Here is a 13,254-nt window from a genome sequence, read left to right on the forward strand (position 1 = left end):
GCCCAGCATAAGGAAGAAATGAACATTAACTGTAGGGCATATTTTTCAAATGTGTGTGTAGAAGCAAGAAAGATATTGGATCCAATATTCCAGAGTACTTCAAAAATGGAGGCAATGGGAAGCTGCAATCTGCTCCAAAGATAACTTTTTTTCCAGATTCGAGATCGCTTTATGATCAGTTTCCCTACTTCCCTCCTTACCAGCCCAGTACTGGAGGGATGAGGAAGCAGTGAAGGTGGAGATTTTTACCCAATTGGCCATATTTATTTACTCACACTATTCATTCACAATTGATAGAAGCAGAAACACTCCAAGGCCTGGTTGCTCTGCAGTTGAGTTTGTTATAGAGCAGTAACAGGTATGATTCTAATGGTTCTCTGCTATTTGGGCCATTGGGAGTTGGTCTGCGAGCAGCACACATGTCTTCTAAGCGGTAAGTGCTCCCGTGTTTATATTTTTCCCCTATGGTTCTAATGCTGCTTTGGGTAACAAAAAGATTCCCAAATTGCAGCAATAAAACTCTAGATCAGTGCTGTCCAACTTCTGTGGTACCGAGGGCCGTAATTTCTCCAGCCTACATGGTGGAGGGCTGATAATGGAAGCCAGTTTTGACCACTCCCCTTTTTAAAACCACACCCACTTGAAACCACACCCGTGTAATCACATGACCGTAACTTTATTAATGGTGGTAGTACAGCAAAAAACTGCCATACTCTGCCTTCCCTACCCTGTCTGTGTGTGCCATACTCTGCCTGCCCTATGCTGCCTGTGTGTGCCATACTCTGCCTGCCCTATGCTGCCTGTGTGTGCCATACTCTGCCTGTGTGTGTGTGTGTGTGTGCCGTACTCTGCCTGCCCTATGCTGCCTGTGTGGTACTGCAATTAAAAAGTTTTTTTCAATATATAGTTATTGTGCAGACTGTAGGAGCAGTGCCAGCATTGTGTCAATGTATGCTGCATGTGTGTGCCATAATCTGCCTGCCCTACCCTGCCTGTGTGTGCCATACTCTGCCTGCCCTATGCTGCCTGTGTGTATGGCACACACAGGCAGCATAGGGCAGGCAGAGTATGGCACACACAGGCAGCATACATTGACACAATGCTGGCACTGCTCCTACAGTCTGCACAATAACTATTTATTAAAAAAAACTTTAATTGCAGTACCACCTCAATTCTCTTTATAGTGTGCAGGGTTTATTTGTGGGTTTCTAATGCTCCAACAGTCTGCCTGAGGTGTGAACAGGGGAACAATGTGGGTGATTACAGCCTGAGTTTGAGATGTGAGCACTGCAGGGGGTGAACAATCTAGTGATTAAGGTGTGAACAGTACAGGGGACTACATTTTTTAACAATACAGGGGGATTACAGCCTGAATCTGAGGTGTGAGCAATGCAGGGGGGCCAGTTAATCACAGTACTGATACCATTTAAAGCTTACACAAAATAAGCCATCAAACCAGCCAGACAGGTGGGGGGGCACACAGAGGGGGGTCGTGGGCCACCAGTTGGACAGTACTGCTCTAGATCATCATCCACATGTTGGTGTTTTACCCAATCAGGATCTAAGACTACTGTGAAACAGTATTTCCTTTAAACTATAGAGAATCTTGGCATTGCAAGGAGTTAGAACAGTCAACTGGACAAAGAAGTGACCTATAACGACATTAAAAATACATATTGGCCTATGCCAGATCATTACCCAGATGTGTGTTGGTCTATATTAGTGTGCCTGCGAGTCACATTTGATTGCAGAATAGAATGCTAATTAAAGCAATACTGACACATTCCAAGTAAAAATAGGAAATGTGGCAGTATGTTTTAGGAAGAGCACCTGCACCTAAAGTAACGCCTGGCCCAGTGCCCACGTCACTAGCTTAGAATGAGTTGGGGGTCTGTAACTGGCACTACTGGAAATAAAAACTGCCTCCTAGTGATTTGTGCTGCCCCTTTAATATTATAGAATTAAAGTCATACCTTAGGCTTGCTAAATGGGTAGGAGAATATTTGTTTGTATCACAGTAATTATCACTAAGACTTGGGGGCATCCATCTTAACGTTGCTTGGGATAATAGTGTATTGCTGAATGTTTAAAGGTCCATGCTGGCATTGGTATTTTTGGAAAAAATTTCTTCGAGGGTTTGTTGACCAAGTTTAGTATGTTATAGAATTACCAATTTTTAGCAACTTTTCATTTGGTCTTATTTATTGTTGCCGCCTTCTTCTGACTCTTTCAAGCTTCCACATTGTGGGTCACTGACCCCAGCAGAGCATAAACTATTGCTCTGTGAGGTTACAATTTTACTGTTATTGTCATTACTTATCCTTCTAGTCAGGCCCTCTCCTATTCATTTTCCAGTTTTTCATTCAAACCACTGCCTGGTTGCTAGGGTAATTTAGACCCTAGCAAGCAGGTAGCTGCTGAAATTCCAAACTGGAGGGCTGCTGAACAAAAAGCTAATTAAAAAAAACAAAAATAGCAATAGCACACTCTACATTACATTATACTAATAGTTAATTCAAAGGTGAACAAGCGATTCAAGAGAATCTCACTTTTACATATCTAGTAGTAAGTCTTGCTGAATGAGCAAGTCCAGTTGCTTTAGGCTAATGCCACACGTGGCGTTTTTACACTGCATATTTTCTCAGCCTAAAAACGCCGCACAAGCCACACAGCCCCTAACTATGACGTTTTTCAGCCTAGTACTGGTGACGTAGCAAATCTCGTTTCCATGGTGCGAATAGTGCGAAATAGCAAAAAACGCAGCGGATTTCCACTAGGTCTGGCAGCTGCCTTTGTGTATACATAGGAATAGCTTGCTTTGCAAAAACTGACGTATTTCGGCCTACGCTTGAAAAATCCGCGCTAAGGCATTTTCTAGCGTATTTCCGCTTTGTGTGGTTTGCTACGAGTCTTTTCAAGCTATTTCTATGGATGATGATATCGGCGTTTTTCAGCTGCCGAGAGAATTAGAAAATACGCAGCGGAAAAAGACCACGTGTGGCATCAGCCTTAGACTTACCACTACTAGATACTCTACATGACCTGGATGAATGAAACCCCTCAGACACTGTTAGATAAATGTTTAGGATGGCCCCTAGGAATTTGTCTTCATTTTTCCAATTCTGGCTGTTTCTGGCCTACAATTGTATGGGGCTGTTTGTTAGTAAATTGATAGCAAAACTGCAAGGCAGAAATTTTATTACTAAAATTATATTTTATATTATATTACTGTTAAGACCCTCTGCTATTCATCATCCATTCTAACTACCAACCTGGTGCCTGGTTGCCAAGTCCTAGCAACTAGACATCAGGAAAAAAAAAACCCCAAGCCTGAGAGCTGCACATCAAAACATTTATATAGGTAAAAAAACATAAAAAATGCAGACCTATTGCCTCAGAATACATAAGTCTACATTAGATTGCAAGCTCATTGTAAGGCACCTATCACTTGACAGCGTTAGTAAACAGATTGCATATGCACGCATAAAAAAACATTTGCTATATTATTACAGATGTGTGTCTAGATTCTCACAACTTTTTTTTGGACATTTTTGCACTGGTTAAGAACCCAGAAATCTATTTGCTTTTAGTCACACTGTCAAGATTTATTTACAGAAACGGCATTAGTATATAATATTTTGTATACATCTGAGTGATACCGCACAGGGGACCGGTAATAAGACAAACGCACAACTACAGAAGTGCACAAATACCAATAATCATTGTGCCTGCGGCAGAGGGAACATTAATACAAATATGTGACTAGGGGGACCCTGCTTCCAATAGTGCACTTGGGCCCAGGAGCTCCTAGTCCCTGTTGTGCACACACCCAAAGGATTAGAAAGAATTTTCTAGAAGCCATTTATACAAATGCTTAATGACAGTTTATTTATGAAAGTACGTTTATATTAATTTCTTTACAGAAAAGTACAAGTATGCTTTCTATAAGGCTGCTCCCATGACTGAATAAATCAATCACAGGTCCTTTGTCCCACAAAAAATATATATTAAAAAAAAAACCCACATAGCTGAAAAGAGGTTTTTATTAGTTATAATTAAAAATAAACAATTTCAGCCAAAGGGGAAAGCTCGATGATCTTAACACCTAACTTCACATTCTCCCAATTTTTATATTCATTACAAAAATGTCATATAAATAAAGTGAAACTACCCTACACAGAGCAAGCACAAAGAACTGGCTATAGTACATTGCTGTTAAAGACATGTGCATTTTCCAATAACTATATTTTCACCAATAAACAGTTTCTTTGTGGTGGTGTTTGATATTTCATATGTACATCCAGCGACATTCTTTTTCTGGAGTGATGGAGAGCAAAGTCAGAGTGTGAATTACTGCCTGCTCTTCAGGGATTCCACCAACCTGCAAGACAGTAGCACATGTTAACAATAGTCTTTTGAAAACAGAAGCAGGAATATAAACCTGGCCAGCTGTGGGCATCAGTCACTCTATAAAGCAGATCAGTAGATTATGGGCCTATGTACTGGATTAAAACAGGAAGTATATGAGCAAAAAGGCCTCACTGTGGTCACTATTTAAGGGTTTGCACTGGCTCTCCATGATCTGACTATAGACCAAAGTGCCCAATGATTAAAGAAGAGTCAGTGTCCAAATCATGCAAATATCCTTATTTTAATACGAGTAACTGCCAATGGTACTTCAGTTCCGCCTGGTTTATCTAGCTATTTTGCTTACCATTCCATAGCTTCATCAAGTCCAGTGCCTTTTGTAGCAGATGTTTTGAAAATCTGCCATCTGCGATCCTTCAGAGCTGGTAAGCCAAGTGAATTTGCAACTTCTGTGGGGGTCATGGCTTGTTCCATGTCTTGTTTGTTTGCAAACACTACTAAAATCGCTTTCTTCAACTCTTCCTCCTGAAAAACAGAGAAATACATATGTAATGATGTGCAATTTTGTCTAATCCAGTTATCCCCAACCTTTTTTTACTCTTGAGCCACAGTGAAATGTAAAAACACTTGAAGAGCAACACAAGCATCATAAAACTTCATGGGAGGTGCCAAGTAAGGGCTAAGATTGGCTATTAGGTAGCCTCTATGCACACTATCAGCTTACAGGGGGCTTTATTTGGTATGGAAACCTGTTTTTATTCAACCAAACTTGCCACCAAGTTATACATTTAAAAAAATCTACCTGGTTTGGGGCCACTGGGAGCAACATCCAAGTGGTTGGTGAGGAACATGTTGCCCCTGAGCCACTGGTTGGGGTCACTGAGTTAAGGCATAATGCTATGTACAACATAATTAACTTCTACTAAATGTATACAGGTATAACAGGTGTGTTTCTAAAGCCAATACCTCACCCAAATTAACATATTAATATACAGTATTTAAATTGGCCCTGTAGATGTTTGTGAAAAATAAATCAGATTGCATTCCCCTTTAGTCATACTCTACCTCTAACATGGCCACCAGCTCTGACTTGGAGATTCCAATCCTGTCTCTGTCACAACTGTCTACTACATAGATGACTGCATCAGTATTGGAATAGTAGCATCGCCAATAAGGTCTTAAAGAAGAAAAGACACAATACGTCATGGTTACAATCATCTCTAATGCAGTTTCTCTGCTTCCCCCAAGTGGAAATAGCTTGCATTGCAATAACATGGAGGAGCTGACTTTTAGGGCGAAAACACACAGAGCTACTAGTAGTCACAGCTACAGAAATAGACAATGCTGATCATTTACTCATAACAACGGTATCTAAATATTTTAGCAGAGGCAATTCTCAGATGGCAGGGTATTTTCTAGCATTTAGTAGCCGTGAGAAATAGCTGCTACTAAGTAGCTCTGTGTTTCTTCACCCTTGAACTGATCACTGATGGAATTATCTTGTTGCTATATTCTATTTTCATCTGAACTAGATGATGACTGGACATCTGATCATTTTGAACTTATAAAATCCAATATAGCTGCATCAGAGTTGGCCACTCCAAATGGAAATATAGCTGCATCAGAGTTGGCCACTCCAAATGGAAAAGCCAGGTTAAATGCAGTCAGAAACTTTCCTGCTTAATCCAAGCCATAAAAGAATTTTCTAGGGCACTGCAGTAAACTAAAAAGGGCACCAGCAGCCAATGTTCCCCAAAGATTTAAAGAATTTGAAACTGTGTATTTGCTGATAATGTTAGCCTGCATGCATTTTACTGAAGCTGATAAAAGGAACATTGCCAAGAACATGTTTTGCAGAGAGGGGACTTAAAAGATCTAATAATCAAAGGAAAATGCATTGGAAGGAAAGGCTAAATCACTTGGGGATGCCAAAATGTTAGGCAGCCCCAAGAGACTTTAATCGCTTACCTTCTACCCCGGGCTGGTGCCCCTGTTAGGAGAAAACTGCACCAGCTTGGGGTAGCTGTAGAGAGTGCTTCCTTCTTCCGCGTTTCTTCTGTGGCAAAATCCCTGGGCCGCGAAAAGCCGACTTTGTTGTTAAAGTTTGGTTTTTCACTTTAATGCGCATGCGCAAGTGCAAACACAGAAGAAGGAAGCGCTCTCGACAGGTACCTCGGGTTGGTGCGGTTCTCTCTTAACAAGGGCACCAGCCCGGTGTACAAGGTAATCGATTAAAGTCACTTGGGGGTGCCTAACATTTTGGCACACCCAAGTAACTTAGCCTTTCCTTCTTTAAGATATCCCTGCAGTTTCATAAAGGAATGAGGATGAAATATCATGCAGAACAGGACAGAAAAGAAAGTAGCTGAAGTATTTATTGCTGACATGTATTTGTGCCACCATATTCCTTAACGCTATAAAATAGAAGTCTGCATACATCACACATACAGATCCCAAAATACTAACTGACAGAAGTAAAGGGAACACCCACAACAAAACTGAGTTAAGAAAAACAAACTACACATGACTAACTAAGAATGTGTGGTAAAACTCACAAACTTTCATAACAACTATCACAGACTATAATAAGGCTCAACTATTATTTTCACTGTTAAAGCCGATTTTTAGGGACCATGAGGTCCTAGAATTGTTCATTGGAACATTTAGTACCTGATACTTGTTTGTCCTCCTAAGTCCCAAACTTGGAATTTGAGATTCTTGTAAGTTACAGTTTCAACATTAAAACCAATAGCTGAAAATAAAAACAAAAAAATGTAAGAATTATTTGTATTTCAATTACATTGCTATAAGAAATTCTTCATACTGCCATCAGAATTTTATATGCATCTTTATTCCTTGTTCCATACTGAAGTGATGGATATGAAAGTTCCTCTTCTTTCCATGTTGGCGAAATCTAAAGAACTGCGAAAGTCCCAGAATTCATCTTTTCCCAATGAAACAAGGCAATGGAGGGGTTGCATGACTGCCAATCATTGGGAGATGGGGGCTGGTAAATGGTTCTTAAATAGATCATCACTGACTCCACTTAAAAGTCATAATGAGTGGAGTATGTGTTATTTTTGACAGCTCAGATTGCATTTATAAACCTTTTTTACGCAAGCCCAACTGATTGAGCTCATGTCAGAAAAGAGAGGTATTTTTTCCCTTTAAAGGGCAACTATAGGGGCCAAATTGTTTCCCCCTCCCGGGGGTACAGGCTAGAAAAGCCCACACTCCGGTTTGGGAAAACAACAGTATTTTTCTGAAAACTTGTCCCCCCCCCCCCCACCAGCACTTTGCCGCCCACACCGAAAAGGAGCTTCTGGTACAGTCAACCATTCTGGCATGTCTGAACTGGGATTCAAAATAGGCCCTGGCATTTTATAGACACAGAGGCCCAAACAACCCCTCATAGGCCCAATAAATACCAACTGTCTTATAGCAGCACCTCTGGCATTTGCCAGTAACTCACAGATTGCCAGCCCAAGCCTAATTCTGGGACACAAACATTCAAATTAAGCTTTGTGTCCCAGATTTCAGATTATGTGCATGCGTGTGATGTCACAAGCATGAACATAATGAGCGACCCAGAAGGTTCTGTCATTAAAAACATATGTGCTAGGAAACATGTCCGCTCATCAGGAGTTCCCTCCAAGTGCAGACTGCACAGAACTGATGGGTGGCAATTATTTTAATAAAACAGTATTGTTTCCCCAACCAGAATTCAGCCTCTTCTGGCCCGCACCTGTAGTGGGAGAAATAATTTACCCCTTAAAGGAATACTCTCATGGGAAAACATGAGTCCTGCATTGAAATGTATTTTTCTATAATTTCAAAATTATATTTAATTTTGAAATTTCACATGGGGCTAGCCATGCTCTGATAAACTTCAAACTTTACTGCTGAGCTGCAAGTTGGAGTGATATCACCCCCAGCAGCCGATCAGCAGAACAATGGGAAGGGAGCAAGATAGCAGCTCCCAGTAGATATCAGAATAGCACTCAATAGTAAGAAATCCAAGTCCGGCTTAGGACTCCTCCAGTTACATGGGAGTAGGAGAAACAATCGGTTACCTTAAAGTAGTTCTAATGTGTAGTGCTGGCTCCTTCTGAAAGCTCAGACAATGCACTGAGATGGCGCCTACACACCAATATTACAGCTACAAAAATACATTTGTTGGTTCAATTATAACATTTTTAATGGTAGAGTGAATTATTTGCTTTGTAAACAGTTTAATTTAGAAATAAAAAGTATGCCATAAAAATCATGACTGAATCCCTTTAAGAAGGTTGTGACAACATAATTAACACAACCCTATACAGGTTGCAGTTTCAATCAATTAAAGGACCAGCAGAAATATTTACTTTGATGTTATCCAGAAATAAACATGATCCTACAGAATATTCACAGCATAAAGATATTTCTTACTACTGAATAAGTAATCCCCAATGGCGTACATACATATATAGTATAACATACAGAGTTATAAGCACCTACTTGGTATAGTAGTAACTACTTCTCCTACTTGTAACCGGTAAAGGATTGTTGTCTTCCCTGCTCCGTCTAAGCCAAGAATCAAAATTCTCATTTCTCGTGTTCCAAACAAGCTGGAAAAGATGCTGGAAAAAAAGCCCCCTGGAAAAAGTAATACAGAGATATTTAATGCAAGAAAGAAACTGAATGCATAAGCAAATCTCTCCAACCTGCAACACTACATGGTATGAAAATACTATTTCAGAAGAAAACACAGGAATATGTACTGGGCTCCACCAAATTCATAATTTGTGGGTTCCACTGAACCAAATCCCCTTCAAATAACCTAAACCCTATATGTAAATTAAACTTCTGGGAAAATGTTTTAAAAACTTGTATCATCCCTGAACCAACACAGTTTGGCTGAATCATAAATTTGCTGCACCTCAAAGAGTTTTTTATCCTTACTGAAATCCCCTGCCACAGGATAATTTACTTAATGTATACCTAGTGCTATGTAGAGTGACTTTCTATATGTTCAACCACCCTTTTCAGCAGAAAACATTTACACCATTATTTGGGATTATATATATTCATTTGTCATGTCCATCTCTTCAGTAACCTGGAAACTAAAAAGGGAGACTGCACAAAATGTATAATAATAATAATGTTGTGTGGGAAAGCATAAATAATAAGGCAAATGACAGCTGAAGTTTAATGCTGAATTTAGTTTTGTCAGCGTTCAGGCTTGCTATTGAAAAAGGCTTAGCAATGATTCAACAGAGAAGTATTCGGGAGTGTGTGCAGGGAAACCCAGTTACCTATTGTTAATTCACAAAGAGTGTTGACACATGAAACATCAATTGTGTATACATTTTGGCCTATGGCCCCTTGCTAGGGTAGATCAATACCTGCACTCTGTTAACATTCTATTTAAGACTTCATGCAAGTCTCTGATTTATGAACAAGTGCAGCTGGAATGACCAACACATAAAAATGGGATCGAGGGATTGCATAGGGCACTAATAAATCTTATCTCTACTCTTTTTAAAAAAATTGCATGATATTTCTTAAGCGGCCTTACATGCAGTCTTAAGTTGCCAAATATCAGCCAGATGTTGATTGGGCAGGCTTGATTTTTCAAGACTGAGGACCGCATTGGCTCATTGCTGCTGTCCTTGCACTGACTTTTCATATCCCTATCATTTTAATGCTATTGTAGGGCCCTAGGGCACGATATCGTCCACCAATGTAGCCATATCAGGGGATAGATTTGCTTGCTTTTATTTGGTCACTGGCCTAGGTTACTATTCTGGTGAGCGCCACAAACTTCTTCCCCGTCTCCAAGATATTTGCTGCAGGACTGGGCTGTGTGCAATCAAGTAAAAGCTTAATTTTTCGCATCTAACCAATAACTTTACTCTACTGCACAGGAAGCCACAACAGATCGCTGGGACAGGAGAGAAGATGGCAGCCCAGGGTTAAAAATGTATTAACTGTCCTTTAAACTAGTCCGTGGTGAAATCAAGAAGTCACACTATGTCTTATTAGTGATAATGAATATAATCATAATGCTATTTTTAATATTAAATGCTTTGCCCTGCAATTACTCTGTGTATACTTTTGACTCATATAGCCAGATGCCAACGCTTTAGGAAAAAATGCCCCTTTGGTCATTTACAATGAGTTCTACGGGACCAATTTAATCCTGAAGAGCAACAGTTACCAGAACCTCGGACAGAGTTAAAGATATAATGACACCAGAAATGAAAACTTTTTTACATCTATCATAACATTGTCTTTGCATGAGCTTTATAATTTTGCCAAAAAAGTATTTCCTGATGCTTTTCCATTCCTTATCTGATCCCCCATGTTCTTCTATGAGGGGGCTGCCATATTTGTGCAGCAGTAGGCCGTTAGCACTAGAAGCTATAACTGACAGGCTGAGAAGGGACAGTCAGGCTGGCAAAACAGTCAGGTTTAGGAACTTCAAGCAACAATTACATACAAAACCAACCCTAACAGTGAAAAAAGATCAACATGACCTATAGGTAACTTTTTATGTAGATTCATAAATTGAAAAGTCATTTTTTCATGTCAGTATCACTTTAAAGGACAGTGAAAAGCTCATTCACTGGTTAGGCACCCATAATGAATTAAATTGCTAAGGTCCCATTTTCCCAGGCATCACTTTTTGTTTTCATGATCATTCTGCTTTGAGTTCTTACACTTGGGCTTTTCTTCCTGCATTCCCCTGGGTGGATCTTTCATAGGTTCCTCAGGGGGACTGCTGAAAAAACACAGCCCCTTCTTTTAAATGACTTTGTATTCAGGTGCCTCAGTGAGAACAAAGTCATTTGAAAGAAGGAGCTGACTTTTTTCCAGCAGTCCCCTGAGGAACCCATGAAAGATCCACACAGGGGAACACAGGGAGAAGAGCCCTAAGAAAGTCAGAAACTTTCATGAAATTGTATCACATATAAATGATATCCAGCCTGTGACCCCCCCCCAGCTGTTGCTAAAAGGCTGTAGGGGTAGATACCTGTATACAATAAGCTGCAGGTTTACCAATAATAGTTATGTGAGAAAAGGCTATAACACACAATACTGCTTTGATACTGATTATTTATTCTGTATATCTTTACTTGCTGGCAGTACCAAGCATCTGGTGAGTACCACTGCAGGGGTGAAATCTGGCAGCACTGCTAGAAAGATGGCTATGGGAGTTTTAAATTATATGTATTTTTAGTATGTTATAAGGAAACCAAATCTGAATAATGTTTAAATTTGTCTTTATTACTTTTTGTGTATGCTTTCTTATTTATAAGCCTGCCTATTCCCATCATACAACTAAAAATATACTCTGGGTGCCAGAGTGACTGATGCCCAGCAACCACAAACACATACTGTTAGGTTAAGGCCCCATGCGCATGTAAGCACAGACTGATAATCTGCCCATTTGCTTGAAAAATCTTCCAATTGTGCCTGCACCCAGAAGCACTGAATCCACCGGGTGCAGGCACACACAGCCGATATCCACCAAGGGTTGCAAAGTCGCACGTTAGTTGGTGAATATCGCCTGTGTGTGCCTGTACCCGGGTGGATTCAGTGCTTCTAGGTGCTGGCATAAGTAGAAGATTTTTCAAGTGTGCAGGTGGATTGCTGCCTGTGTTTATATGTAGGCTGATCCGCCTCAGGTTCCATTTCCATTCGGTTTACATTCCTATTGCTTATCTTAATTTTCAGTCTCAATCCTATTGATCTTCCCATTATGGCATCCAAATGGCTGCCTGGTTACTAGGGTAACTAAACCTGAAAAAATGGGCAGCTGTTAAAAAAAATAAGATCAGATACAAACTTTCTCAGAACACTGCTGTCTACAACATAATAAAAGTTAATTTTAAGAGGACCTATCCCTGTAATGATGGCACGAGACTTACAGAAAGCGTTGGACACAATTTCTGGTGGGTGCCAAGCCCGGCCTTGGAATGTATGGATTGAGACAAATGCCAGAGGGGCTGCTGTGAGATACTGTAGACAGTCGCTACTTATTGGGCTGGTTACTGGCTTCATTATCTGGCATTCAACAACATGGTGGAAGGCTGTTTGGGCCTTTGTGTAGTTGAAATTCTATTCCAGGCCTGAGTACAACACATTTACATACATGTTTGCATGGGAAAGTGCCATAAGGAAACCTCTGCATAAATGTTCAACTACACAAGACCCAGGGCCCAGACCGGCAATCTGTGGATTGTGGCAAATGCCAGAGGGGCTGCTGTAAGATGCCATAGACACTCACTATTTATTGGGCTGGTGGGGGCTTTGTGTACTCTCCAGCTGTCGCCAAACGACTCCTATGACCATTAGTGCGTTATGGGCATACATGGATACAAACATTAACTATAAACATATCATATACAACCCATTTACAGTGCGAGCAACGTCCCTACCCTTAACTTGTAAGAACCCCCTCCCGCAGGCCGTACAGCCCCAGGCCCAGGCTTACCCATCTTAAGCGGTAGAGTGGCCGACGCAGGAGCTGCTGCTGATCCTGCTGCTTTAGTCTCACACCCGGAAGCGCTGCCAGAAGCTCCACGTCACTCTGTCAGCCAGTCACAGAGCTACAGCACTTATGATTCGGAACGCAAGATTCGACATAAGAAAAAGTAAAATAAAATACACAGTTCTGCTAGGCTTACGGAGTAAAATTAGTAGTCTGAAAATATTTTCTTAGTATATTTGCAAACTGAGAAATGTAGAAATGCCAGGCAGCTCTTTGTTTGTGGTTTGATGAATCTGTTGTCCGTGCGCGTTTGAGCAGTAATTATGGTGCAATCAGAGCTGGTTGTTGAGGCGGTCAGTTACTTGCTGGACTGGTATATCCTGTTGCTAACCCACGATCCAATACTTGTC

The 13,254-nt window shown here is 40.6% G+C and overlaps 1 protein-coding gene across 1 annotated transcript; it reads right to left on the minus strand.

Moving 5' to 3' along the window:
* Positions 1–4,025: 4,025 nt before the first annotated feature.
* Positions 4,026–13,194, minus strand: arl1 (ADP ribosylation factor like GTPase 1). Its single transcript, NM_001016396.2, is given in 6 exon segments — positions 4,026–4,381; positions 4,715–4,893; positions 5,434–5,545; positions 7,039–7,120; positions 8,866–9,003; positions 12,848–13,194. Coding segments are annotated over 6 exon segments (546 nt in total). The 5' UTR covers positions 12,852–13,194; the 3' UTR covers positions 4,026–4,350.
* Positions 13,195–13,254: the final 60 nt, after the last annotated feature.

The sequence above is a fragment of the Xenopus tropicalis genome, chromosome 3, assembly GCF_000004195.4.
Source record: "Xenopus tropicalis strain Nigerian chromosome 3, UCB_Xtro_10.0, whole genome shotgun sequence".
NCBI classification, from domain to species: Eukaryota; Metazoa; Chordata; class Amphibia; order Anura; family Pipidae; genus Xenopus; species Xenopus tropicalis.